Source organism: Grus americana, chromosome Z (genome assembly GCF_028858705.1).
Source record: "Grus americana isolate bGruAme1 chromosome Z, bGruAme1.mat, whole genome shotgun sequence".
Lineage (NCBI taxonomy): Eukaryota > Metazoa > Chordata > Aves > Gruiformes > Gruidae > Grus > Grus americana.
This window is the reverse complement of record NC_072891.1, coordinates 10353330-10381163: the sequence shown is the minus strand read 5'-3', so window position 1 is coordinate 10381163 and position 27834 is coordinate 10353330. Positions and strand designations below refer to the sequence as shown.

Genomic DNA, 27834 nt, shown 5'->3' with positions numbered 1-27834 from the left:
GTTTTAGTTATTCTGTCAAGAACACTTAGAAACGCTCACAAGATTCATGACATACATGAGACAGTTACACAACAAAACTACAACTTTGCTGTAGTTTGTCTATAAGATGAATGGTCTTAATTATCCAGCTTGAGGTGAGGACAAACGCAATTTCTTCTCCTTTGGTTAGTTAACTAGGGATAGCCAACCCACAGTACACCACATGTCCTGATATTAAATTGAGTGTCTAAAATTAGGCATTTTACATTCTGTAGCTTGAGGACAGGGTTTCAGTAGCTGCGGCATTCATCAAGTAGACATCAGGCGTGTACGAACTCTGCAGCAGTAAGTAACACTGCATTGTGCATTTCTTACACATTATTGTGTATTGTCTATAATTTTAAAATATAGTTTAATAGATAAAATATTTGTTTCATATTTACTTTTCTGTTGTTATTACTATATTTTGTAGTGTTTGGCAGTCTAGTGTATTGTAAACTTGGAGTTAAACAAGCTTCTAGCCTAACTGCAGGTAATGGCATCAGGAAATGTGTAGTTTCTTCATTAATAACTTTGTCAGATGTGGTGCTTCGTATTTTTGTAATTTTTATTTTGTTTGATTTCTTGTAGACTTTACATGCTTGAAGATGGCATCATGCCTTTATGAATGCCTTTGTGAGGCAGAACTTGAAAAATACTATCCCCATTTTGCTGCCTGTGGTCTTCAGAAGATTGATGAGCTTGCCAGAGTTTCCATGAAAGATTATACCAAACTGGGGGTCCATGACATGAATGACCGCAAAAGACTCTTTCAGCTCATTAGAATAATCAAAATTATGCAAGAAGAAGACACTGCAGACTTAAGCAAGCAAGATTTTCAACCAAGTGGCCTTTTCATTAAGCCTCGGGTGACCAGATCAGGTCCCTGTAGACAGCTGCGTTTTGAGTCCTTCTTTGAAGAAAATGATGGAACAGTTAAAGATTCTGAATCTGAATCATATGGTTCATCTGATTTCGGTGCCAATGAAGAGAAGAACAGTGTAGGGGAAATGTTGGGACGCATTCAACCACATGATTCAGACCTGAGCAGGTTAACTAGAAGAGACTTAAGTACGCCTGGAATATGCACAAAAAAGGACCTGAGCTGTCCAACAGTTTCTGATGAAATTGCTCCTCTGCTGGGGGATTCTGAAGCTCCTATCATACAAAGAATAACTCATATTTCAGGGTATAATTACGGACTACCTCATTCCTGTATCAGGTAATAATCATTTGCCTTTATTTTGCTATATCTCAAGTTAGTCATATTTAACTATTTCTTCATTGTGGAGGAGGATATGTCTTCATCACCTCCAAATAAGCAATTCTACCCCTAAAGACCAATGCATAATTTTATAGAGAAGAGAGATATTAATAAACATTTGTGACTTTCTAAGTCTCGTAGAAGGAATCAGCTGAATTTCACCAGCTGCTTCTCATCAGGGTTGTCTAAGAATGGTCTTTATTGTCTTTCAGGATATAAGGCTTTGTTTTCTTGGTGTTTTGGTCAATCTTTCTTTCTTTTTTTCTTTCCATGAGATTACCTCCCAAAACATTATTTTTTCAAAATATGGCATTGTCAGTTGATACGTTTGTCATTTTTTTCCCAGTAAAATAGTTACATGCTGTGATGGCTATATTTGTTTATAAACTGGACCTTTAAAAAGAAAGAGAATTAATATAATTGTGATGGGATATAGATGTGGTGCTGAGGAGGATGCCTTGCAGCTGCTCCCCAGTACATTACCTGTAACATTAATATTTTACCCAGTGCTTGGTAGCAGAGGGACCATGGTTATCTTGAACCACTAGTAAATTTACCCTGGCAACATTTTTAAAGCACAAAATACTTTTTTTCCTGATTCAGTAGCAGAGCATGTACCCCCTGCAAACATACTACCAGCATCTAGCTCATTGCAATGCAGTTGTGGCAGCTGTGTTTTAAAATGTGGTGAAGAGAGGTAGCTGTTTGAGATTGGCGCTTGGCCTGGTGAGGCTGGAGGGAAAGATTTGGTGTGTAGGAGGATCCATGGAGTTGGGGTGTCAGTTACAATTCCCATTGAGTGTGCATGTAGCCTGGAGGGATAGATGCTGTTGCCATGGTGGAAAAGTGCTAAGGTGACATAGAGCACTTAAACTGTGAAATGCAAGACAGAGGTTTATAACTCCCCTTTGATGGAAAAAAATAATTCCCACCTTCCAGAGAACTGCATTATTCTCCTACATACATTGACGTCTTAGTGCATTCTCTGTCTCTTCTAGAAGTTGAGCCAAGGTGCCACTGAAAGGGCAGGATCCATAGCCTGGCAAGTAAAAAATGATAAAATATAACCTAATGGCTCAGCTAGAAGAGTTCAAGACTTTTAATCCTGTGATAGAGCCATGTTCTCTATTGTTCTCAGTTTCTTTCCTTGTTCTTTTCTTTTTTTTTCTAAGCACATTCTTCTGTGCCTAGCATTATGGTTCATCATGTGGGCTTTCTGCATCTTCTTCCTGACATGCCTGAGCTTCTCTTTTTCCTGTTTTCACTGCAGAGTATGTGTTGTGCATTCCAGGCTTGGTCCAGTCTGCTGACACTTAGGTTTGTGAATCCTGTTTTGCAAGTGCCTAACTCCTTCCCTGAATCCATCCATTCCAATGTCACCTTGTGATTTGACAACTGCGAAGACTAATCTCATCTATGAGAAACAAGGGAAAACAGTGGCATGATTTGAGATGGCAGAAAGATAAAGAGCTTTTTTACTATGTTTAAATATGTTTTGCACTTGCCTAAAACAAATGGCTTGATTTTGACAGTAGTAGACAGTGCATAGTGATTCTTGTTACCTATTGTCTAATGAGGTTTCTAATGATCTGTGTCAAGATTTTTGTTTTTCTAGTAATAAAAAATATATTTTGTTATAAAATACAGTTTCTGTTTAAGAAAGATTAATAGAAAATCTGAACTTCAGGTTCAGCATGTAGAATTAAAATGGATTCTGTTCTCATACAAAATATATTCAACGAAGTGTGCCTCTGGACTAGAAAGAATTAATGCTTTTTCTCTCATAAACAGAGTCTCCAAGTCTTCAGTTTTTCCTTTCTCCAAATCTTGCAATCAGTCCTTCCTCCTTCAAGCTCTTCGAGCACAACAGGCTCTTTCTGTAGGTCTGCCTCTGGTGACATGACAATTAAACTTCAGAGCCTCTGATCATTTGTTGGACAACATTTGGTGCCTAGTGATATCCATATGCTCACACTAGCTTACGAAGCATCTTATTTCAAGTATCATTGCCTTTTTTTTCAGGGTAAAGAATTTTCCATCTAAACGCAGGGTCTGATCCTGGCCTACATGGGAAAGCTGTACTAAAATTAAAGGGACTCCTGTTACAAGTAAAGATTACTTGTGTAGTCTTCGAAGACTATATATTGAGATTTATATCTGCATGTCATATGCTTCTGGGGAAAAATGCAGCACAACAGCAATGATGCTACAAGCTTGTAGTTGTAATGAGATATTGACTGACTTGTGGGTTTGGTTTTAATTTATTAGACAACTAGTGTATGTTAGTTTTCACTTGCTACATTGAGAGATTCTGGAAGGGCATCTGGACAGCATGGCAGAAACACTACTTTTGGGCAAACTGGGGCTTAATTAATTTTTTTTTTTTTTTTAAATTGACATTCAAATCCAGGCTGGAAATCATTACTCATTTAGCTGAAGACAGCTTGAAAAAGGGAAAGACAGAATGAACACATTTTGGTTTAATTCAAGCATATTCTGTATGCTGCATCACTAAATGCTTTACACAGCAGGTTAATCAATGAAACATGAAATGTCCTCATGTTTTTGAGGTATCTGGAAGGGAATTAGAGTAGACTTACCAAAATACAAGAACACAACTTTGCCTATGGTCTGAAACCACATAATTTTTTATGAAAAAAGACCAAAGGGGAGACAATGATGAGATCAGTATTTCAAATTTTCTTTGAGCTGAATAGGAACATGGTGATACTCTCTTGTTTCCCAGTTTGAATCATTTACTTGTAACCTGTTTGACAGCCTATAATAGGAAGAATGAAAGCAAGTATAAGAGGAAAAGCAACTAAATATTATACCCTCCCCTTTTCATGATCTGTACTGTTATCCATACTTTATTAAGTCACTAATCATGACTGCAAATAATTTCAGCAAGATTAAATTTCATTGTTAACTTTCATATTATGCCAGCTTCAATCAATAGTTTGTGGACAACTGAAAATATGCCAGTTCAGCAAAAAGTTCAGGCATGTAGCTGCATAAACACAACTATTCTTTTAACAAAAGTGCACAAAAGTCATCAGTCTATTTCAGAAAAAACAGCAGAAACTTCACTGTGTAACAATAAGATGTGTTTTGGGTTGGTGGGGTTTTTTTGATAAGCCATTAGAGACAGAAATATTTATCTGGTAAAGCTAACAAATTCATGTATATTTTAAATTCTGTAGTAACCTGGTTTTAAAATGTAAACCTATACTATTGTTGTAGATCCAATACTTCTGAGAAAGAGACGCCATGGACAGAGAGTGAAAAAATCAGAGTGTGTGTCCGAAAACGTCCTCTGGGCCTGAGAGAGGAGCGACGTGGGGAGGTTAATATCATCACAGTGAAAGATAAAGAAACCCTACTTCTTCATGAGAAAAAGGAGGCAGTTGATCTCACCCAATATATTTTACAGGTAACATGCTCCACTTGAATGTTGTGTTTATGGGCCAGTCACTTGCATGGATGGGATAAAGCAAATTGTGTTTGGAATTTCCATGAGGGGAAACACAAAAGGGCTGTCTGCATTTCTTGCACTGAAATAGGTGGCGGGCTCTTCTACAAGCTCAGCATTACTATATTTGAATTGCTTCTGCCTTAAGCCAGCCTGTGGCAGAAAACCCGAGCCCAGAATTTGAAGCTTCAAAAGCATGTCTCTTGCAGCTTTCTTTGCATGTGGCAAAATAAAACTGTCTGCTACATGCCATTGCTGCAGAAGAATTGCCTGCTGCAGAGTGTCCTGATAGCTTTCCAGGGCACTTCAGTGTGGAGTTCCCTTTTCACTATTTTGGCACTGTAGGTCTGTTTCAATGAATCACATAGACCATCATCACCTCCCTTCCTTTGTTCTCAAATGCTTTTGAAAATTAAGTTCCCTGTTGGTCTTTGTTTCTTAATCTCAAATACCTTGTGCTGTCATAGTTCAAATTCTCATTTTTGACTGACAGCACCAGGAACAGAGCTGATTTCTAGAGAGCAACAAGCCATTCTCACTCTACTGGGTGTTATTTTTACAGTTGGATCCTAGGAACAACTGTTCAGAGTATCCAGTAAAGATTCAGTTTGCAGCTTTCTCAGGCTCAGTTCATGTACCACCTTTTACGGTGTGACATATGCAGCAACTGCACCCCACTCCCTCCATCTGACTCCTTATATTTGGCATTTATATGATGCTTATCACTTTAGTAACTCAGTGCTGAAATAATTGCTAATTAATTTTGTTATGTCAATACAGACAAACAAATCTTCCTATCAATCAATATAGTCCAAACAAAAGTGGCAAAGGCCATGTCTATTCTATATGACCCAGGAGAACTTCTCTGCTTCCTGGTCTGGCTACTCACCCTGCCTCCATCTCTGGTTCCTATAGAAAGGATAGCAAGGGATACAGAGCAAATGGGAGATGGTGGGACATGCTCCAGCTCCATGGCTGGGGGACCCAAACTGCAGGCCCAATACAGAGCACATCTGCTCTCTGAGCTGAGTGTAGCTGCTGAGACTCCCTGGTTTAATCTGCCTGAGCACTAGTGTGGTTTGTGTGCTGTTGAAATGATACTCAGTCCTAGAGATGTACCACCTTCATTTACACTGCAGTGAATTTATTAGAGTGCAATGTTAGACACCAATCCATGGAGGCTGTTTTTGAAAATGTGATGTTTGTGACTGTCCTTACAAACACTATTCTTAACCTAAAAGGAGCCATAATGAAGTCTGTTGCAGTGTTTCCAGAGACCCTGCTGCTTTGGGTCAGATCTGGAGTGTGGGAAGTGCGGGGTTTTCTTGCCCCCTTCTGAGATAATACAATCCAGCTTTGCTTAGGAATAGCTTCGGTTTTCTCTGGCACAAAAAGTTTTTAAGTCTGCAGAACAGAGACAATTAATCACAACTGAGGACTAATTTTGAGAGGGTCAAGAGTTGACTCTCATTACTGTTATAGAGTTACTGTAATCCGTATGTTGATTCATTTCAAGAATAGTTTTTCTTTAATTAGTGTTGGGTTATTTTTTTCTTGTCAGAATGCTGTGGTATGTTCTGCTTCAGAATGATGGGAAATTAACGCATCTTTGCTTCCTTTTTTTTTTTCCCCTACCCTCAGTCTCTTGATTAGTTGTAATAATGTGTTCTTGCATATGTAATGCTGCATGGTAAATGTGCTAGATCACTTTGTACCTGATCCAAAGCCATATGAAGTCACTGGAAAGACTTCTGTTATTTAACTTTACCTTTGAATCGGGGTGAAGGGGAAGTGAAACATATTCATTTTCATGTAAAGATCATATTTATTTTTCAGCATGTTTTTTATTTTGATGAAGTCTTTGGGGAGTCATGTACCAATCAGGATGTGTATATGAAGACAGCTCATCCTCTCATTCAGCATATTTTTAACGGGTAGGGCATCAGTGCTTACATTTCTCATTTTTTTGCATTGTTGTTTTATCATTTCATATAGTGCTTTAATTTTTCCTTTACACTCTTCATCTTTTGAAAAATACATTCATTTCACCTTTACCACATACTTTCCCCCTTTTAGAATATCTTTGAGTGCAGTTTTGACAAAATAAATCAGGGAAAACTATCTTCACACTTGGTGAGAAATCACAGAGACAGTAAAAATTGGACCTCAGGTGCAACAAAGAGACACTAAGTCCAGACTAGAAAGAAAAAATGTGTGCGAGGATTTCTGAAGTCTAATCTTCACTCTAACAAAGGCTTCTGTGTTGTATAGCACACTCATCTGTAGAGGAATAATATTACTTCTTTCATGAGACTGCTGTGAGATATTTTTGCATGTATTTGTACAGTTCATAGGGCAATAGAAATTATTAATAACCTTTTGATTTATTTTTATGTTATTGATTTTTATTTGCTTAGAGCTTTAATGATAATTACATGCTTCCTCATTAATGCAAAATTGATGGTGGCTTGACATGAGTGATCTTGTTTTCATGAAAAGTAACAAGCTTGAATATTATTATATTTTTGAGACTTTGAAGGAAAGGATTACATATCCATACTGAAAAATAACAAAATGCAGCATTTTGCTGAAAATCTTCAGGTATCATCAGCAGAGACAGAGTATCATGCTTTTGAGAAGAGGAAAGTGAATAAGGAGAATAGGGCTTGTAGCTTGCGTGTAATAATCACTAAAGGCACAATTCACACTACAGCTAATCCAGTAATGCCACCAGAAGAGATGCCACTGTTTTTTCTCCACTTTCCCTAACTTCTGTCCCTCCTGCTGCATTCCCTTCACTGGCATCGGTCTAATCTGACACCATGGTGAGCTAACTCTGCAATCTAAGCTGGCAAGAAATTGTTCACTGTGCTTACTGCAGCCCTATATTTTTATCCATTTTTCTGCCAGGGTACTGAGCCAGCTAAAAAGTGGTTTTTTTACGGTAGGGGAGGGAATAAGTAATTTGTTCTGTAGCATTTCTTTTTTGGCTGATTCAGTTCCCTGAATCTGTTCACATACTTGTGGGTTCAGTGCTTGTATAAGAGCAAGGATGGGGAAGGAGAAGTAGGCATGCAGTAACCCTGACATAGACAGACTTGAAGGGCAGTGGAGCCATATCCTGAGACCTCCTTGGCATTTAGTGTGCATTGCCATTATAATCTTAAGGTGATATGACAACAAAGCTGGAGCAATCTGGAATAAACCAAGACTGTGGTTTCACTATCTGGAGTGAGTGAACCAAACAGTTCTCTGCTACTGAAATGATGCTCTGTCCTACCCCCACTAGACACATTACCATAGGTTAAGTGAAGCCAGTTTGGGCATATTTTGTGATCCTCTGTGAGGTACTTTCAGTTTCTCAGAAACATCAGAAAATTAGCTTGCAAAAAAAGTGGAAAGATTTCTCTTGTTTCCGTGCAGTGAAGTCAGACATCAGAGCTAGCACCAGCCGAGGTGGCTCAGTGGGATACGTCACACAGTTGGGAGCAGAGGAAAAGAAGAGCAAGACCTTCCCCTAGGCAACAACAACTCCTTAGACTGACTTAAGTGTGTGTGGGACTGCAGCCCGAGGCAAAGTAGCCTCGCTCAGTATGGTGCTGGGGTGGTAATTTTCATCAAGTACAAAATGTTAATACAGAACCTGACTTGTGGCTGTTTTGCATCTCATGTCACAGTCATTTTTCTCTGTGATTGATAATTAGTAGGACTGCCATTCAATCCTGCAATACTTCTGCAGCATCTAAACAGCTGGAAGAATAATAATGAATTCTTAATTTCCTTAAATGCATTTTTGGCATCTGGAAGAAAGGAAGAGAGCCAGCACTCTGTGACATGCCAGATCTCCATAGGACATACTTGGGAATCACTGTTAAGTGTTTTGCAGTTTTCCAAATAGGATAGTAAACTAAACCTCATTCCTAAGAGGCCACTATAGACAGATATTGGCGTTGCAGAATCTTTTTTAATAGATATGAATAAATCACATGACACTAAAAATCTAAGTTATCTTCACAGAGGCAATGCAACCTGCTTTGCATATGGGCAGACTGGTGCTGGCAAGACTTACACTATGATAGGTACTCATCGGAACCCAGGACTCTACGCCTTGGCTGCCAAGGACATCTTTAGACACCTGGAAGCATCACAGTCAAGGAAAGATCTCCTTGTTTTGATCAGTTTTTATGAGATCTACTGTGGACAGCTTTATGACCTGCTAAATGGAAGGAAGAGGTATTTAATTAAAAATACGTTTCACTATAAACCTATGGTTATGAATCAGTTGGTTACTGTTTCTAAATCTGTTACTGTTTCATGCAATTAGATTTAACATTACCATTTACAGTAAATGTTATGTATTTAATTAGGGTTGTTCCTAGGAGCTACTTAGAGAGGAAGGCAGAATCTGACACTAAGTACTGTGGCATTGATAGGGGCTCCTGTTTTTTGCTATTTTGGAAAGGGAAATAAGTAAGAATAAGGACCTATGGTTGAGATATGAGTTTATGCTGTTTTGCTTACAGTATAATAATATAATAGCTTACCATGCATAGGTAGAGAAAGAAAGAACCTTCTTGTGGCCAGAAGCTCTTATGCCAACCATTGTGGAGTCCCTGTCTTTCCCTGCTTAAACATAAGGTCTGGCTGTCTCTTCTGCTGTGCCAGTGGGTGTTTGGCTCTTGCTACTCTAGTAGCTACTCTTTGAAGATCCCCTTGACCTCCCACTTGTTGTTGCGTGACACTGCAGAGTGTGCTCACCTTCCTCCTGAGGGCCTTTACCCTGCAGCCCTGTGACTCAACCCGAGTGAGCCTCTGCAGGTGATGCCGCCATCACCTCAGCAGTAGCACCTCAGCCCCAGACTCATTTGGATGGATGTGTACTCCTACAGGAGCTCCATCCCAAATGGAAATTGGGACAACTTAATACATATTTGGTGTAAAATAATCCCTGTGGTCTGAAATCTCTAAATAAAATAACGGTCAGTTAAGATCTCAGCAGTGAAATCTTTTCAGAGTGATCTTGAAGAAACATTATCTGTCAGCTGCAGGCCTTTAGCAGTCTTGAGAGCACTATTCTGAGAGCACACTAGAGGGCTCAAGAGGGAGGCTTTCTGCCTGAGGAAGTGAGCATCTGTTCACAAAGGAAGCACCTATATCTGTACCTGTGTGTTCCCTTTCTCCAGAACAGTCTTTGAGGAGCAGGTAGTGCAGTCTGCTATGTAAGGAGGCGATTTACTATGCATGACTATTAGCTATCTTACATGTCATTGAAGGAAAAGATTAAACTTCCTCCTGTGTGCATCATGTCTATATTCTTCCTGTATACTGTAATGCTGCTGTGTGATTCACAACAGAGATGCTCTGAAATCTGACTCTATGGCTGTGGGACCTGCTATAAATCCTGTGCAAAAATCTTAGCAACTTGAGTACAGCATAACTTAGTCTGAATTTCCTAGAGAAGCCTGAGACGCAGTTTAAAGAGAGATAGGAACTCTAAGATGTAAACATGATAATCTACTTCCCTGCTTTAATGTATTCCTGAACTAGCAGAAATGCATTGGTAATGTCTCTTTAGCAGTGAAATGTCAGTGGTACATGTTATAAATGAAATACCTCTTCAGCTCTGAAAATAAATGAATGACAGTAGCGCCTCTCCCCAGTCAGTAGCCTTGATTGCTTTTTCACAGTGTCATAGCACTGACATGTGTTTTCATTGCTGCTGTTTGTGATGTCAGAAATCTCCTTTCTGTACTGTTTCATTTTCAGACTCTTTGCAAGAGAAGATAGCAAGCATGTTGTTCAAATAGTTGGACTGCGGGAGGTTCAGGTGGACTCTGTAGATCTACTGTTGGAGGTAACCTCTATGTTTACGATTGGAATTGTTCAGCCTAGAGAAGAGAAAGCTCTGGGGAGACCCAGTTGCAGCCTTCCAGTACCTGAAGGGGCCTACAGGAAAGCTGGAGAGGGACTGTTTATCAGGGAGTGTAGTGACAGCACAAGGGGGAATGGGTTTAAGCTAAAAGAGGGTAGATGTATATTAGAAGTTAGAAAGAAATTCTTCACTCTGAGGGTGGTGAGGCATTGGCACAGGTTGCCCAGAGAAGCTGTGGATGGCCCCTCCTGGAAGTGCTCAAGGCCAGGCTGGATGGGGCTTGGGCAACCTGGGCTAGTGGAGGGTGTCCCATGGCAGGGGGTTTGGAACTAGATAATCTTTGAGGTCCCTTCCAACCCAAACCATTCTATGATTCTATGATTATTTTTTGTCTTCTACAGCCTGCTTTGCTCATTGGTACGTCATTTACAGAGATTGTTGTTTGTTATATAGTACATGCATATGTTCCTGTTTAAGGTTCTGAAATTGGCAAGCCCAGCAGAGCATTGAGGAGTACTATTAAAAATGCTTTTATTCAGTAAGCTTCGTGGGTCACTGTGACTTATGCTAGCAACATACAAGCTGTTGATTTACAGCTGTCGCTTTGGCTGCCACTCCTTGTGGAAAGATCTTTGCCAAGAAATAGACTGCTATCACTATTCCAGAAATTAAATAGTGTTCCAGCAGGGGATCCTGAAAGCTGGATAAGTATTTTCTCTCAGTGTGGTTTCTTTGGCTTCTATGAACTTAAATTTTCTATATTCAAGGTATGTGGATGTGGGACAAAAGATATAAATTTGAAAATTAATAGAATTAGAAATTAGAAAAAAGATTGAGATATTGATCTGAATTAGGATTAAGACACTGCTTAGATAGTGATGGGTGATAACAGCCAACTAAAATTAGAATCTTTAAACAATAGCTGACATTCAGCACAAGCAAGGCTTCAGTTTTCCTTCTCTGCCTGGCTGAGCCTTCAAAGGGCACTAGCAAATCTTCTGCATTGTCCTGCAGCAAGCAAACCAGTTAAATCTGCTTTCTATTTAGCCTGACTTTGCACAGTTTAATTCCTTTCTCAGTAAGGAAGTGTAAATTACAAGTGCCTGATAGTGTAATTGAGTCATTAAAATTGGCATGGTGTTGCCCTCTTATATTCCATTGAATTTTGTTCTTCATCTTCCCATTAACTCCAAGCTTTGGGTCATGCTCATGATGCTTTTGCAAATCAGAGTGTAAATTTGCTATACAGTTGATTAACACATTCCTCTGTCTAATCACATTCCACACACAGAAGAGCTATTAAGTGACTTTGTTCTTACAGGTATCTGGGCAAAAAAATAATTTTATATTGTCCACAGGCCCTTCTGAACATAGAAATGTCACTGGCTTGACTCAGAGCTTCTGAATAGTCTGCAACAGATATATGGGAAGAGTCTTGAATACATCTGTAGTTATTCACTATTCATTGATGTTGGTTTTGGTTCAGAAATTATCTGCATTTAGCACTAATATAATGCTCAGGAGCTGCAGCAGTTGGTTAGGTTGCTGGTTGAGGACTGGCCACTGAAGGACATGAATAATGCACATCTGTCAACTGAGAACATATTGATTTTGCTAGATATTTTAATTTGTTCTTACAACCAGAAACAAAATTAATCACTGTTTTATGAATGCTGCTAGACTTTCTGCAGTCCTTAAAAGTTTTCAAAAGAGAATTATCCAGATTTGTATCTTGAAAGAGCCTTTGTCCTTCTGCCTTGCCTCTCTTCCTTGTTTTCTTATTTTATTGTTGTATTGAGTATAATTGATGTTTTAACTTTGATCCTTACTCTGGCATAGTTTCTTTTAGTTATGGAAATGAAGAAAGGTTTTGGCACTTCGTATTTTGTGTGTAACTTTCTAGATAACAGTACTCATCTATTACAACAACTTCTTACTGGCAGTACGCTCTCTAAGCTCTGTGGTGCCACTGCAAGCAAGTCCATAGACAAACATCTGGAAGAAAAGTTGGAAGGGATCCAGTCTAACTTAACATCTGCCTTGCACCAAATTTTAAGGCTGTAATGAACCATTCCTCCTAATGTTTTCTCATCTTAGGAGGACAATATCTCTTTCTAAGAGATTGTGTTTTTATTTACAATTTGCTTGGATTTTGTCCCCCTTATTTTGCAGGTGATTTTGAAGGGGGGTAAAGAACGTAGCACAGGAGCTACTGGAGTCAACTCAGATTCCTCTCGATCTCATGCTATCATCCAAATCCAAATTAAAGACACAGCCAACAGGACATTTGGAAGGTAAGACTAAAGTGGGAGTGCTCAGGGATGATGAGGAAGTTAAGTCCAGGGACACCCAGGAGGCAAAGAAAGAGGAGGTGTTGAGTTAGTGGGCAGCTGTGAGTTAAATCAGAAGATAGGGTTCAAAGGGACTTTCAGAAGTTTGACAGTCTTTTCTCTTTTCCTAGGAAGAGTCCTAGGGAGAGAGCTACATCTGTGACAGCTTTGTCAAACTTGTTTGTAAAAATTTCCAGTGAAGGAGTTTGGCAATCAAATTCATCACTTCAGTGATAGAAAGCTTTTCCTGTCTGGTCTTAATCTGGCTAAAGGTAGATGTCTGCAATGGGCATATCCACATGTGAGCTTGTCACCTTTCAAGTCAGTAGAAAGAAATAGTCATTTCTGGGATCCAATTCACGTCATTCTGCAGAGTGACCTAAAGCAGGTCAGATGGATTTGCCCCTCAAAGCACCTCTGTCCTGTAACTGACTACAAAGGGAGCCTGGGATGACTAGTTCAGGTGGAGATGATGCCATTAGAGATGTTTGCCTTTGGTCAGAGGAATCATAGTACCTCACCTAAACCTCTCTGATAATTTGAGAGCGTGACTGATGCTATCTGCAGCAGACAAAAAGAGCAGTTTACTTCCTCTTGTAGCAGCCTTTTTAAATATTTGAAGACTGTAATGTGCCTCTTCTCAGTCATCTTTTCTTCAGACTAAACAACCCAAAGAAATAGACTTGAGGAAAGAGTTCTAGGTATCTATATTACTACTGAGTGTCCAAAATCCATGCTGACACACCCTTCCAGTAACTACCATGCAGTCTTGCTTCCCAGGATCTTATTTAACATACAAGGCAAAATGGAAGAGCCACAAATAGGGGAGAGAGGAAAAGACAGCACAGGCAGGCTTAGAAATAGAAATGTATGTAGTTAGGTTGGTGTGCCTTTTTTTTTTTTTTTAAACTGAAAATGAAGTGGAGCTTGAGTGGGGAAAGGCTCCCCGGATATGTCTATTAGAGAAGTCAGGATTGTCCCAGAAAATGAAGAGGGCAAAGACAAAGATGCAACCATCAGTACAGCAGCTGACACCCAGAGCTAGGGAATATGAGAGGGAGTAATGGAGTTTTGTGGAAGGAAGGGACAAGGAACACTGAAAACTCAATGTACTACTTACTACACTAGAAATTTCTGTTCATACTGCCCTGTGTTCCCATTTGACCAGGCAATTGCCTGTTTTACCTGGAAGGAGAATCAAGAAATGTACAATTTCTTTAACTGTGCTCTTGGGAAGGTACAAACACAATGCTATCTGGAAAGATTGTGTTGTACTCTAAAAAGCTTATCCATTAAACTGAGGAGCACTCTCATCACATGCAATTACAGTTTCTATTATGATTGTGGTAGTGCCAGGATGCTCTGACACTGTGTCTGCTGCTAAGCTTACTTTGGTGCCTCAGATATTTCCTGTGGGTATTTCTCTTTGTTCAAAAGTGATTCTTCTGATGTCATGTGTTGCAGCCCTCTGGTTTAAAAAGAAAAAATAAAAAGAAAAAAGTAAAAAAAAAAAAAAAAAAGCCCCTAAGATAAATGCAACTTTTTTTTCCCTAGGATATCATTCATTGACTTGGCTGGCAGCGAAAGGGCAGCCGATGCCAGAGACTCGGATCGGCAAACAAAAATGGAAGGAGCAGAAATAAACCAAAGTCTTTTAGCAGTAAGCTACTAGCATGTCTGGGGAAGGTTTTGTATTTAATTACAAGCATGTGTTGTAGGATACAAATGAACCACAGAATAACATATGTATGTGTTCCGTGGAGGGGAAAAAAATAACCAAAGTACGAAGTGTGTCCAATTTAATTTGTCTCATGCATGAAAGACAATTTAAGAGGGAAAAGATTTTGTGATGAAAATAGTCTTTTTAATCCATTCTTACAGCCAGTCACACAAACACAGCATGGAGAATGTTAGGTATAGCATAACAAATGTCCCATATTTTATTTAGAAAGTTTTGTCCCTTTTCATTCAAGACAATATTGGCTTGGGATTGCCATATTTGTTTCATAAAAGCACATCTGTTCCTGCTGGTTATTTTCACCACTTGAATTCAGACTTCTCCTTCAAATCAGGAGTAAAGGACTTAAATACTCAAGAACATAGAAACTACCAATTCATGTGTGGGGAGGAAAGAACAGGAAAAAATGCACTCTTAATGCTAACTGTCTTTTATAACTGTACATAGTTACGTAAAGAGGGATAAGGTGCAGAGAAATGCCGTCTAAGATAAAGCAGAAGTGCTTCTAAGTATAAATTGTGCAGAAGGCTTTGCACCTCCTTTAATTCAAATGAACAAAGCTCACTGATGACTGAAGGCTTCTCTTAGTGAGACTGAAGGTGATAATGCCATCAGTGAGTATGAGTCAACAGTACTGAAGTCAGTGCACACAACTGTACCTCTTAGTGTGCTGTGCTTGCTCTGGTTTGAGAATGTAGAATGTTATTTTGCACAGAGACTTTCCTGCTGCAGAATATTAGCATTCATACTGGGAGACAGCCTGTATAGTGAATGTGTTTCCATACTTCATGCTTTTTTGCTGTACTTGCTGGTGAATAACTGAGTGGCATGGGGATTCAGGACCTGAATAGAAAGGATTCCTGAGAAATGAGGCTTAATGTAAGCTCATGAAACTCTTTTAAAAGGAACTTTAAAATCAGAGAGTATGTATTTTTGATATTGTGTGAAGCTGAGTAAATACCTAGGCAGTCTACAAGTAGTGACTGAATTAACTATAAAAGGCATCTTTGGGTAAGTGTACATGACCCGCAGCCTGTAAAACCTAGCTCTGCCCTCAATGATCGTAACGCTCTCTGCAGGCCTTAAAACACATGAAGTTTGAAGTTTGCTACTGGTTTGAATATACATGTTGATTTCAAGTAGAAGGTATTCAGATACTGAATTATGAGAAGCAGAATAAAAATTAGGATAGCTTGATCTCTTACTTGTTAGATGTCTGATTTTTAATAAAACGCACTAAAAGTGAGAAAAGTGTCATTTTAAGTGGGTGTATGTAGAATGTAGTAAGGCTTTAAGTGTAGAAAGGCTGCTTCATGCTAGTTTCACCTTGAAAATACAGTAATCTGCTTATTTTTCCTTCAGTATTTGCTCTAAATTACTTGTATCATGGCTATACAGCCCATTTCTGCCAATTTAGAGTGCATTCAGGCTTGATATGGAGTGTAGTGCTATCATGCTTATTCCAGCGGAAACATGGCAAAAAAGTGCACATCTTTGAGTTTGAACATGACATCTTTTTCCAAAGCTTGTAATAAATCAAGGGATGTTTCTTCAAGACTACAGGCTACCTCTGCTGACGGCTATTAACAATAGCAAGTTCTAATGTGTTCTGTGAAAGGCATGGGTGTAGCTAGCTGTTCATGTTCTGTTAGTTTCAATGGGAGCTCTGTAGCTGTATCTCCACTCCCTGCGTAGTCTGTTCTTTTCATTCTCAGTGGTTTGTATATCATTCTTATTAGCCTGTCAAAGGTCACAGTGACATGTTCATTTAGACAGAGAGGCTGTATCTATATTTCCTTCTGCGCGTGGGCTTGAGCCCAGCTCCTCTCACAGTTAATTGTTTGGTGCTGGTCCATGCTCTTCTCTCTGGTTGGGTTTGGAGTGTTGCACTGATGTGAAGAGGAAATGGCTTGAGATCACCTGCCTTCTAGAGCAGCCCAGTGTACCCATGCATAGATAGGACATCTAGAGTGCAGATTATAGTTGGTATGGGGAGGAATATGCACTTACTAGCTCGTGCTATCTCTGACTAAGGTATGAAAACATTGCCAGAGCGGCAGAAGAAATTTGCACTACTGTTGTCCAAAGTTTTCTGGTATTTTTGGAAGGGGAAGAACTTCTAAAAGAGGAAATGAATTTGTAAGATATGGGGCTCAAAAAGCTCTGATCTTAGGGTACACCTGCCCTGCAAGCTGCAGCATAGTCTAGGGTACACCCAATCTGGCTTCAAACTAGTTACCGGTGGTGCAGGTAGCAGCAGGTCCACAGTGGTGTGGAGCTCTGTGTGTGCTAAACGTGTGTGTTAACCCAGCTTCTTGGGTTTTGTATAGCCCACAGAGCCATCAGGCAGGGCTAGCTGTGCTCTGTGCTGCAGCTTTGCTCTCTTTCAGTGCAGCTTAACTGCTGCTGTTAACCAAATTAGCTGAAGCTGGCTGTTGGTGGCTGTGGCAGTAGCAAACTCCCCTTGCAAGGGACATCATATACTAGGAGACAAAGGTGCATGAGGGAAATAGTACATTCACAGGTTAGGTTTGGTGCAATTCAGTTCCATGCCAGTGTGTGACTGATATGTTTCCCCTGCTCTGTTTTGTGTTTTTTTTTTTCTTTTTTTCTTTTGGTAGCTAAAGGAATGCATTCGGGCATTGGATCAGGAACATGCACATACTCCTTTTCGGCAAAGCAAATTAACTCAGGTAATATGAGCAGAATGGTTTCCCTGATCAGGAAAAAATAAATAAACAAAAAGTTTAAAAAGGGCATAATTCAATGACTGCTGTTAAACTCTTGAAGAAAAGACAAATGCATAGCTTTTGCAAACATTAATTTTTAAGGTAATCACAGAATTAAGGCCAATTGCCAGTTTCCCACATCAATCCTGGAGACTAGCTTGGTAAAAACCAAATAAACCAAAACCTAAAAACAAACAAAAACCCCAAACACTATCGTCCAGACTCATTCAGAATTACCATCCATCTCTACCCAGTCTGCAACCAGTCTTGCATCTTCTGTGCAGTAACAGTCATGGGAGCTTTCATCAACATTTCTTCACTCCAATTGTAACATATGCTTTATTCCTCAAAACATATAGGCACCCTTGTGGCACCTGGTACAAGGGCTTGTTCAGAGCCCTGATTAATGCTCTTACTCATTTTAAATTGTAAACAAAGAATTACAAGACAAATTGGGATGACTACCTTAAAAAAAAAAAAGATACAGTAACTGTGCATCACCTGACTCATGTTAAATGGCCTCTGAACACATTGCTAATTTACAGGAAATGCAATGTACATGAATTGCTAAGAATCTTCTAGTTTTTTCTTCCAACCCTAGGTGCTAAAGGATTCTTTCATTGGCAATTCCAAGACGTGTATGATAGCCAATGTGTCACCTAGCCATGTAGCTACAGAGCATACCCTGAACACTTTACGATATGCTGACAGGTAGGTGATGAAGCTCAATCTTGTCAAGGAGAAAAACACAAAGAAAAAGGTAGTGTATGATGTTTGTGGTTACATTTTATTTTGGTTGCATTGGAAATGTTGATTTAAGCAAGAAATGCAATTTTCACATTGCAAATAAAATCCTTACCTGTTCCAACTCTTACATTTGGTCTTAAAATTCTCTGGGTCTTGTAAATCCTTTTTGAAGCTTTCACAGCTTTTAGTGATGAAAGTATCACTGTGCTCCCTGTAACTGCAGGATTACTAACCTCAGCAATCAAAAGCTTTGGTTTAGTTTTGTATTCTAGTTCTGCCTACCATATGTGCAAGTCCTTCACCCTCCCTCCTGCACAGGAGGTGTAAATTCCAGGCTGTGCAATGCTGGAGGTAAGGGGACAAGAGATGCTTAAGGGGAAGAGGAGTAGAAAAAAAACAGTTTGAGGGGATAGGGTGATAACAGTTAAGTGGTTCTTCACAGTTGCTCCGATAAGTCTGATCCATGAACACTGTAGCCCTGTGCACATATCATCTGAGCTAATTAGCGCCACTGCAACTACTCCAAAAGCCCTAGTTTGTATCTTGTGGGACTCTATGATGTGCTGTGGAGAGCACTAGCTTGTCTGGAGCTGGCACTGTGCCATGCTGCATTATAAAGTGTGAAAATGAAACCCCCTTAAACTGAAACAGAGCCCATCTTGTCATTTGACTTGTTATGCACTGTCCAAGGAAGCACTTCAAAATACTGCTGTAGACCTCTCCAGAAGTTCAGGCATTTTGGCAGAGAGTTTTTGATGCCCATGTGGATCACTGACAATTAAAACAGAAATCATGACATTGAATTCAGTGTTTAGCCTTAATATGTGAAAGCATTAGTTTGTTCTGAAGACACTGTTGTTTATCTGAAAACATGACATCTTCTAAAGCCATCCTCACTTACAGGGTCAAAGAGCTGAAGAAAGGAATTAAATGTTCTACCCCTGTCACAAACAGGCGTTGGACAGCTGGAAATGTATCTCCAAAACGTGTCCAAAACTCTTCCTCTTTGCCACCTGGGGAAAAGAGCTCTCCAAAGAAAGTGAAGCTGGGCCTCCAGCATCCCTCAAATGCTACAAAAACAAAGGCATGTCCTGCAGCACCCCAGCCACCAAGCGTCCCTTTTACCTCTACCCCCAGGGGAATCAACAAAGGACATCATACCTACAAAGGAAATCCCAGCTCACCATGGTTCCACCATGCTAGCCCAGTTAAGGGAGTCCTACGGCTGGCACATCCCCTGAAGAAGAAAACTGACGATCTGTACCACCACTCTGAAAAGAACCCCACTGCAAAGGATTTCATCATCAAAAATGCTACCATGGCAGAAACAAAAGAGAGTGGCCAGAGAGACAAGTATATGCAAGACAGACCACCTGTCCAGTGCCTGAAAGTCCAAACAGTGCAACCTGTTCAGAAACAGCTTGTTTCTAGAGATGATTTTTCCTTTGGAGATGGAAATCTGCCTTCTGATGACAGACAGGAATGGGGAAATGCCTTTGCTAAACCATGTGTTGAAACCTGGACAAATCTGCCTCCATTTCAGAAGGAAAGGGAAGAGCATTTACGTCTTTATCACCAGCAGTTTCAGCAGCCACCTATTCTACAGCAAAAACTGAACTATCAACCTCTTGAGAGGTTTTTAACACAATACAAGGCCCAGGAGATTCAAGTGAAGCAGGAGATGAGCCTTACTCCCACAGAAGTACAGAGCAAAGAGGGGATGCAGCTGGAAGATCTGGATGACAGCGATTTCAGTGAAGATTCTTTCTCACCTGTCTGTAGTCAAAAGAGTGTGAAAAGAAGAAACACCAACAAATGCAGTCAACATTCATTTTTCCTTCATCAAAGAGAACAAGGAACTGAGGAAGAGCAAAACCACCCAAAGCGACAGGATTTATTTTTTAAATATGCAATACCTATGCAAGAGCATGAACTAGATGACAGCTGGGATTGTAGTGAGGGCAGCCCAAAGACAGAGGAATCCATTAAAAATGCAGGTTACAGCAAAACTCCATCAGACTGGAGCTATGACTTAACAGGTGAGTCCTCTCCAAGCAATACTGCAGAAAAACCTTATTGCCTGCAGGAAGATCCTGCTTGTAATTGGAAAAATGACAAAGATTTCCTAGCTGATCACAAACAGTACAAATCCAAACACAGACATCTCATCTACTCCAGTGAAGCCACCTTAACTCCAGAAAAGGATGCTTCAAACTCACATGTTTCTCCTATATTGGAATCAGGAACTCCAGAGTGCAAAGAGAATGACATGCAGCATGAAAAGAAGGAAGAATCCACTTTGGATAGACAGGCTGCTCTTGCAGGAGATATAAAATGGAAAGCTCGAAAAAATGGAGTTAACCATTGTGGATCTTCTGGTTGTTCCTCAGAATTCACTTCTGAGCTTATGGCCCCTCTCACAGTATCCCTTCTTGACTATAAGGAAACAACTGATACAGAGAAAGTGTCTTCTAACCAAGAGAAGTTCCCCAATGTGAAGCAGATGTCGGACAGGAACATAGGTGGCTCCCAGAAAATGTTTGAGGAAGAGGGCTGGCAGTGTACAAGAAGCAGAGCTCTGACAGACAGCATGCTGGAACTGGGGGAGCAAATGCGTCGTGGTGGAAAACACTGCGCCCTGCTGCGTTCCCCACAAACAGGGGACAAGTGGCGTTCACCTGCCTGCTGTGATGTGAAGCCCTGCTGCTGCCTTCTGGGCTCAGGTTCATCAAAGCAAGGCATCATTCATAGTTTATTTGTTGGATGTGACCTGACAGAAACACCCGCAGTTGAATCCAGGGGCTCCAGGGGAGAGAGAGAGGGTGGTTTGTTTCTCAGTAACTTAACGTGCAAAGAATATTCAAGTGGCAGACAATGCGATGCTGATGTGAAAGACAGTACTGGTAATTCAGGAAAATCTAACTCAAATCAAGGACCCAGTGTTGAGCCCGTGGCTCAGGAAATAAATACTGATAAACCTGAAAAGAGCTATTTTTCAAGTGGACCATGCTTTCTCAGTGTGGGAAATATGGATTACACAATCCAGTCACCCTCTCAGGAAAGCACCCTGCTGTTGCAGCCCAAATCAGGACTGAGGAATGAGAATTTCAGTCATTCTGAAGACCCAGCTAAGTCATCGTTCAGCAATGAGGAAATAGTGTTGCTAAAAAACAAGTTCATGCAGAGTATTTTTACACAAGAGACTTTTGCTGCGGATTCAGGATCTGCAACCAAAGATAATAAGCCATTAGCAAATGCAAAGAGCCCATCCAGTGTGTCCAACAGCAGCTCTCCAAGTGCTACATCAGAGATGGGAAACTGGCAGAGGGAAACCCTAGAAAAGGCACAGTAAGTCTTGCTCATTACTGAAGTTTGTCATGAAGCTTAGAAATTCTAGACACATGATACATTTGGCTTTATTTGTATATCATACTTATATGTACTTTAAAAACTGATGGGAAATCAATCTATGAAATAATAAGATTAATGGTAATTTATAGTAATTATCTTATAAATATATGATTGCCTGTTATTTAGTGATATTCTGAAATCTCACAGGAAGCCAATTATTCTGTTACAGCTTCCTAGGATAATGCTAGAGGAATGAACATCATAATACAAACTGCAGTTCTCGGTAACTAATTGGCTTCCTATAAGTTGTGCAGTACCTAACATATATTAAAACCTCCCATCAAGAAGCAGGTGATACCTGTTCCATCTATATGGAAAGAAAAACAGCGAGAGCAGCTGGGCAGTCACTGAAGATGCAGATGTAAAGCTTCAAAGTACTATGGGCTGCCGCTGTCAGCTCCTGAGGACTGAACTGCATTCATGTGACTGAAAATATGTTGTTGGTCAGCGAAACTTGCTCAGAGGAATCAGCAGCAGCACTGCCTGTTTTTCACCAAATTAACTTACAACCTCATCGTTGTAAGCCATTTTTTTTGCTCCTAGATTTCCCTATGGTAAAAAGCACTATGTGGCTGTGTTCTGCCTCTGCTAACAAGAGGCTGTGGTCACTCCTCCTCTGAGCAACCCTCAGTCATCAAGGTTGTCTTTAACCCCAAACCACTGCACTTCAAGGAGCACTAGTGTGCACTTTCTGAATGCCAGGGACCACAGGACAGCAAGGCTTCCTCCTTCTTAAAGGTTTATTGAGGGCAACAGTAATTATAGGTAGTGCAGCAGGCTATGTAACCATTGGTATATTTTATGTTAATCAGACAGGCTGTAATTCGGGCCCATCAGCAGCAGCTGGATGAAATGGCATCCTTGTGCTTCAAGGAAGAGTGCCTGATAAATCGGATGTCAGCAACGGTGAGTGTTTCAGATGATGATTTGAGTGCCCATTGAACTTGCATAAATTAATCTTAGAGATTATTAACTTGAATTAGTGATGTGACATTCCTTGTCAGTTCTTCCTCTCATTCTCTGCTGCCTCCCCAAGTCCTAGGACAGGCTGGTTATTTTCAGTACCTGTTGTGTCTTTGCCAGTCTCCACAATGCCATGTCCTTGGGGGAGAAGGATACTGACGGGCCAACTCTGAACATCTTGTCTCTGATAAAACAGCTTTCTCTTATCTTGCATCATGGGTACCAGAGTGTACCAAACAGGGCGTCTTTCCATGTGACATTTTTCTCCTTAGAGGCTGGAACAAGTAAGTCAATACAACAGCAAACAGCACATCCCTAAAAGCATGACACTGCGAGGTTGCAGTTGGTGTAGCGCCGCATTGCCTCTTCCTTCTGTGAGTCCCTTGCCTGTCACAATGCAGATGTGTCAACGCCTGGCCCCACTCGCTCCAGTGCTCTAACCACTGTGACTTACCCTCACAGGCTCTTGACTTTTGTCACTCAAGTGTTTCAAGACTTATCCTTGTCTCGGATAACAGTAGTGTAGGCTGGACCTAAAGACTGGCACCTGCATGGCCCCGCTGCTAGCCAGACAATCCCAGTTCTCTGTTTCTCCTGCATTCAGATAGATGCATGTCACAGCTGTGTGAGGTGAGATGTGACATCTCACCCAGGTTATTAATATTTCCCAGGGAGAACTTCCTGCCTTCCTAGTTCCATCATCAATAAAGCCAAGCTCCATTACTGCATTATATTATCAAATCATTTCATTTCCTATCACAGTTCAGATCTGAAGTACAGCTACAGGGACTCTTGCCTCAGGGATTTCAGAATGGAGCCGCATGTGGCTTATTTGCTGTGATTTCCAGCTGCATGTGATGTCTTACCAGACAACATACAGAAGTTTGCAAAGCAGCACAGGAGCCATAAACTGTATTAGTTTTGTGGCAGAGAATGCAGTGATACAAAGCAATCTTTTATTTTTAAATTTTTTTAAATCTTTTGAGATTGTTCTTCCTAAGTCCGTTGGTGATTGGACACCAGCCAACCCCCCCTCTGCCCTTGCATTTCTTTGCCCCTTGCAGCAAGCAATCATTTTCTGGCTAGCAGAATTACAACAAGCTTGCCAGGCCTCCCAGCAGTGTGTGAACAACTTATATATATCCTGTAGTGTTATTTCACAGCATGACCTTTCTTGGGGCAATGAACTCGGATTGGCATTCCCGTATCTTCTTCCACTTTCAGATGGTTGCAACTTCTCCAACCATGAAACTTTGGCTGCAGGAGAGACTCCTGCCAAGACTTGCCACATACTGAACGAAGCACTACTTGAAGTGCTTAAGAAAAATGTGCCACAGCAGCTGGGCTGGTCTTTGTTACAGTTCTGATGTCCCTGCAAGACAAAGATACAGTGCACAAGATGATAGCTAGAGTCCTGCCAAATAAGCTTTTGAATGATTGATTCTCATGCGGTAGCAGTTGAAGTTCCTTGCCCTGAGGATGCTGACACCTCCCAGCTTCTTAGATGCTGACCTGTGAAAAGAGGCACCAAACTCTGCTCTCAGCTGGAGAGCAGACTGAGTCTGAGTGCTCCTTTATTAATACAAGGCCTACTTAGAAATAACTGCCTCCATTTCAGTTTTGATCACAGTTTCATATAATTTTTTTTATCCATGTGGCAGGTTGGTATGGAAGGTAGAGTTCCCCTTGGCCGAGGCTATACACACTGCTGATATTTCCCATGTCGGATCTAGCAGACCTGTAGCCATGCAGGAGTTGGACTGGCCCTGTGACCTGATGTGAAATAATCCCTCTGTTTCCCAAGAATGGGCTATTATGTCTGATCAATGGGTGGCCCAGCTCACCATATATTGTCATGATTGATTGCTCAATCCAATAGGACAGGTGTCAGGAACTGAGTTTAGTACATTGTAAAACTGCACTTTAGATGACCAGTCCCTATACTAAACCTTTGAAAAGCTAACTGGTGTAGGAGGGTGACACCAGGTGCTTTATACATTTTTATTTTCAAACCATTGTATTAACTGTAATTTCACCAACAGATAAAACTACCAGAGTAAGTTATCCTCAGCATTTAGAGGCATTGAACTTTGTAAGGATCAGGACTTTAATAAGGAAACACTGATTTAATCTACTATACTGCAGAATGGAAACCATGCTTTTATTTACTGCTGCAGTGCATAAAATATGCTGATTTTCTCCAACCTGGTGCTACTGTTGTTCCCTAAACTTTCCTTTTGCTTTCCTCACCAGGATTTTCAGAATTTTGTGACCAAACTGGATGAAGTCTTGGTACTGAAATCGAAGTGTATCCAAACAATGCGAGCCCAGCTTCAACTCTATTTAGCCTCTCCTGGCACTGACCTGTCCCTGCAAACACCTCCACCAGTTTAGACCTTCTTTGCTTGCACATGCACAAGAACAGCTACAGAAACAGCCAGTGTTTTGCCACACCTGGTGCTGCAGAGTGTGGGTGGGTAGGGGATAGTTTTTGGTTTGCAGTTTGTGATTAGTGTGTGTTTTAGATAAGGATGGAGAGAATTCAGAGTAAATGAGCTGACAACTTGGCACCACAAGCTTTTGTATTTTCCTTAATACCAGTAAGCCACGTTCTTAAGAATAACAATTCAGCAGCCTTTAACTATTGCAGCAGGCAATCCTGTCCACAGTATTCATAGCAGCTTCTCGCATGTTAAAGGCATTTCTGTGTTGCCAAGAAAATGATGGGGGAAGAAAAAAAAGACTTTGAAGTCAGACACAGGTCTGAACAGAAAAGGTCAAAAGCTATCCAGAAAAGTATTTGCAAACAGAAGCCAAGTAAGAGAGAGGAGCCACTGTTTGTCAAGCACACTAACATAACTAGACGGAAGTCAAGACAGGGCAAGAAGTGCTGTGACTTTCAGAAGAAGGAAGCTATTGTTGTATTTGTTCTTTGCTTGGGACTAACACTCTAGAGCTCCTGAAAGAGGTGCCATGGGCAATGAGTGGTTTAGCTGGGACTTTGTACCAAAGGTTTATCTAGTGTATTACTAAGCATGTGGGTTTCATACTGCTGCCAACAGCGAGAGGCCAACAGCTTACCCACTACAAACAATGTCTGATCTCTGCACTGTGGCACAGCTGTGGAGTTGTCATTGTCCAGGTTGACAGAATTGATTTTTCACATCAAAAGAGGGGCTGGTTAGAGGCAGTGGGATTTCAGAAGCTGCTAAAAGTGCTGTTATGTGAGGCTGGTATTTGAATCAAGAACTACAGAAGTATCAGCTGGAGCCCTGCAAAAGCTCTGCTGCTGCATGTATCACATCTGAACCACAAAAGGAGTCCGCTTGCTGAAACCATAAATGACTTTTTGAAACAGACTCAGCTGACAACATGCTGTGCGAGTGCTCCCACTCCAAAACTAGGGCTGTTACAGCACATTCAGCCATCTCAGTGTCTCCTCAGTAATGCCTGTAGTAGCTCCATCAAAGCCTGCTCAGTAGCCTGAAATGCCAAGGGTAAGGGAACACTGCTGTCTGACCAGCTGTGAATTTTGCTACCTGCTTCTACAGCTACCCCCCAGGAGCCCAGGTTTGATCAATACAGTAATCGCAGTGACACGCAGTTATCTAGGTTGCATAGTTGGTGCAAACATCCCAGGAATGTCATATAGCATAGTCCTGAGGAACAGAGGTGCAAGGGGCAGACTCATGACAGAAGAAAGTCCTGCATCAGTCCCCTGACTGTTGGGGTTTTTTAGCACTGGTTAGTCTCCATCTTGCAATTGAGACTGATTACTGTATGGAGCAGAGTCCCTCCAGGGACAGAGTTTATGGTGCTCAAGATGGTTCCTGCATCCAGGTTACAGGCCAGCAGCAAGGCACACCTGAACCCAGGTGTCCCAGCCCCCTTTTCAGAAGCCTTCCTTGCCTAGAGAAATGAGGCTTCCAGGAGCAAGGCTCTTCGTGTCAGCAGCATTTTGGTATTTCTGCACAGCGCAGAGCCGCATTGCTTGACAGCCACCAAACAGCTATAAAGCAGTGGGACACCCAGTGTCTTGTTAAAACCATGGAGGGAAGAGCAGGCATTAAACCAAGCTCCCCTTTAAGACAAGCAATTCTTAGCAATCCTCCCTCCACCTCCTGGGGCCAGGGAGAGCTTTCCTGTGCGTAAGGGATGGAGAACACGAGGCAGTTGGGTTGTCCTTGCACCTTCTGAAACCATAAATGGATGTGAGCACTTACAGTAGTTTCCCCAGCACCTTCTCAGTGAGCATACAGAAAACAAGGGAGTTGCTGAGGAGTTTTGCAACTTCGGAGCCAAGGAAAATGAGATCCCTAGCCAGTAACGCAGTGCTATGGAGGAAAACTTTCCCTTCACATACTGGTGGCATTTGGGAGATGAGTATGGTGATTGTACTTTCAGGGGTTTTTAAGAGCAGCTCAGCGCTGTATTTCACAAGCATTTTTGGTCTCTCACCCCAACTGGCCCTTTTTAAAGCAAGACACAAGGAAGAACCACTCACACAACCAATAGTGCAATGTCCTAACCTTGGTAATTTCAGAGGTAGTTGTAACCGGACAGATGAGTGACCAAAAATTTCCATGAGTAGAGGAGATGGGAGTTAAGTCAGCTACCAAATTTGAGCCACCTGTGATTCCTCTCCAGTCCTGGCAGATCTGAGCCCCAGTGCAAGTTCCCAGAGCAGGAACTATGTGCTCCCTGGAGGAATGGCCAGGAACACTGAGAAACAACAAATAAAACAACAAGCTCTGATAATATTTTTTTTTAAACTGGAGCCATCCAGCCAATCCACAAGACTATACCTTGTTAAATGCACGATTTTATTACCAGTCTGTTCTCAGAATTTTGTTTTCCCTACTGAATGCGAGACTTGGCTAAAATAAAATAAAGCAGCCCTGGCTGTGAAAATCCACCCGTCCTTGGCAATAACAGGACTACAGACCTGCTTGAAGTGCTGCATGCCAAGGAGATACTAAACCTGGGCTCCTAGCATGCAATGGAAACTACCAAAGCTGTTGTCAAAAATAGTAATGTTTTTCTCTCCACTTTTAAGGTTATTACCTAGATGCTGCTTTAATTCTTGTGTGAAAGTGTGCTAAACGAGCATTTTAGAAGTGTCATCCTCTTCCTGCTGTTTGATACTGCACTGACACCCAATATGAATGGTTTTCATTTTATCTTGAGGAATGTATGCAAAACTGTCATTACAGCAGCCTAAGCAATCAAGAGAGCCACATACAATCAAATAAATACAGAACTAAAATGGGTTCATTTTTGTATTCAGGTG

The 27834-nt window shown here is 41.0% G+C and overlaps 1 protein-coding gene across 1 annotated transcript; it reads left to right on the top strand.

The window, feature by feature from the left end:
- Positions 1-611: 611 nt before the first annotated feature.
- On the top strand, positions 612-27834 carry KIF24 (kinesin family member 24). Its single transcript, XM_054811218.1, has 12 exons — positions 612-1240; positions 4526-4715; positions 6591-6688; positions 8772-8987; positions 10521-10608; positions 12799-12920; positions 14511-14616; positions 17316-17387; positions 18025-18134; positions 19074-21518; positions 22394-22487; positions 24798-27834. The coding sequence occupies exons 1-12, from the start codon at positions 627-629 to the stop codon at positions 24936-24938; spliced, it is 4296 nt and encodes a 1431-aa protein (XP_054667193.1). The 5' UTR covers positions 612-626; the 3' UTR covers positions 24939-27834.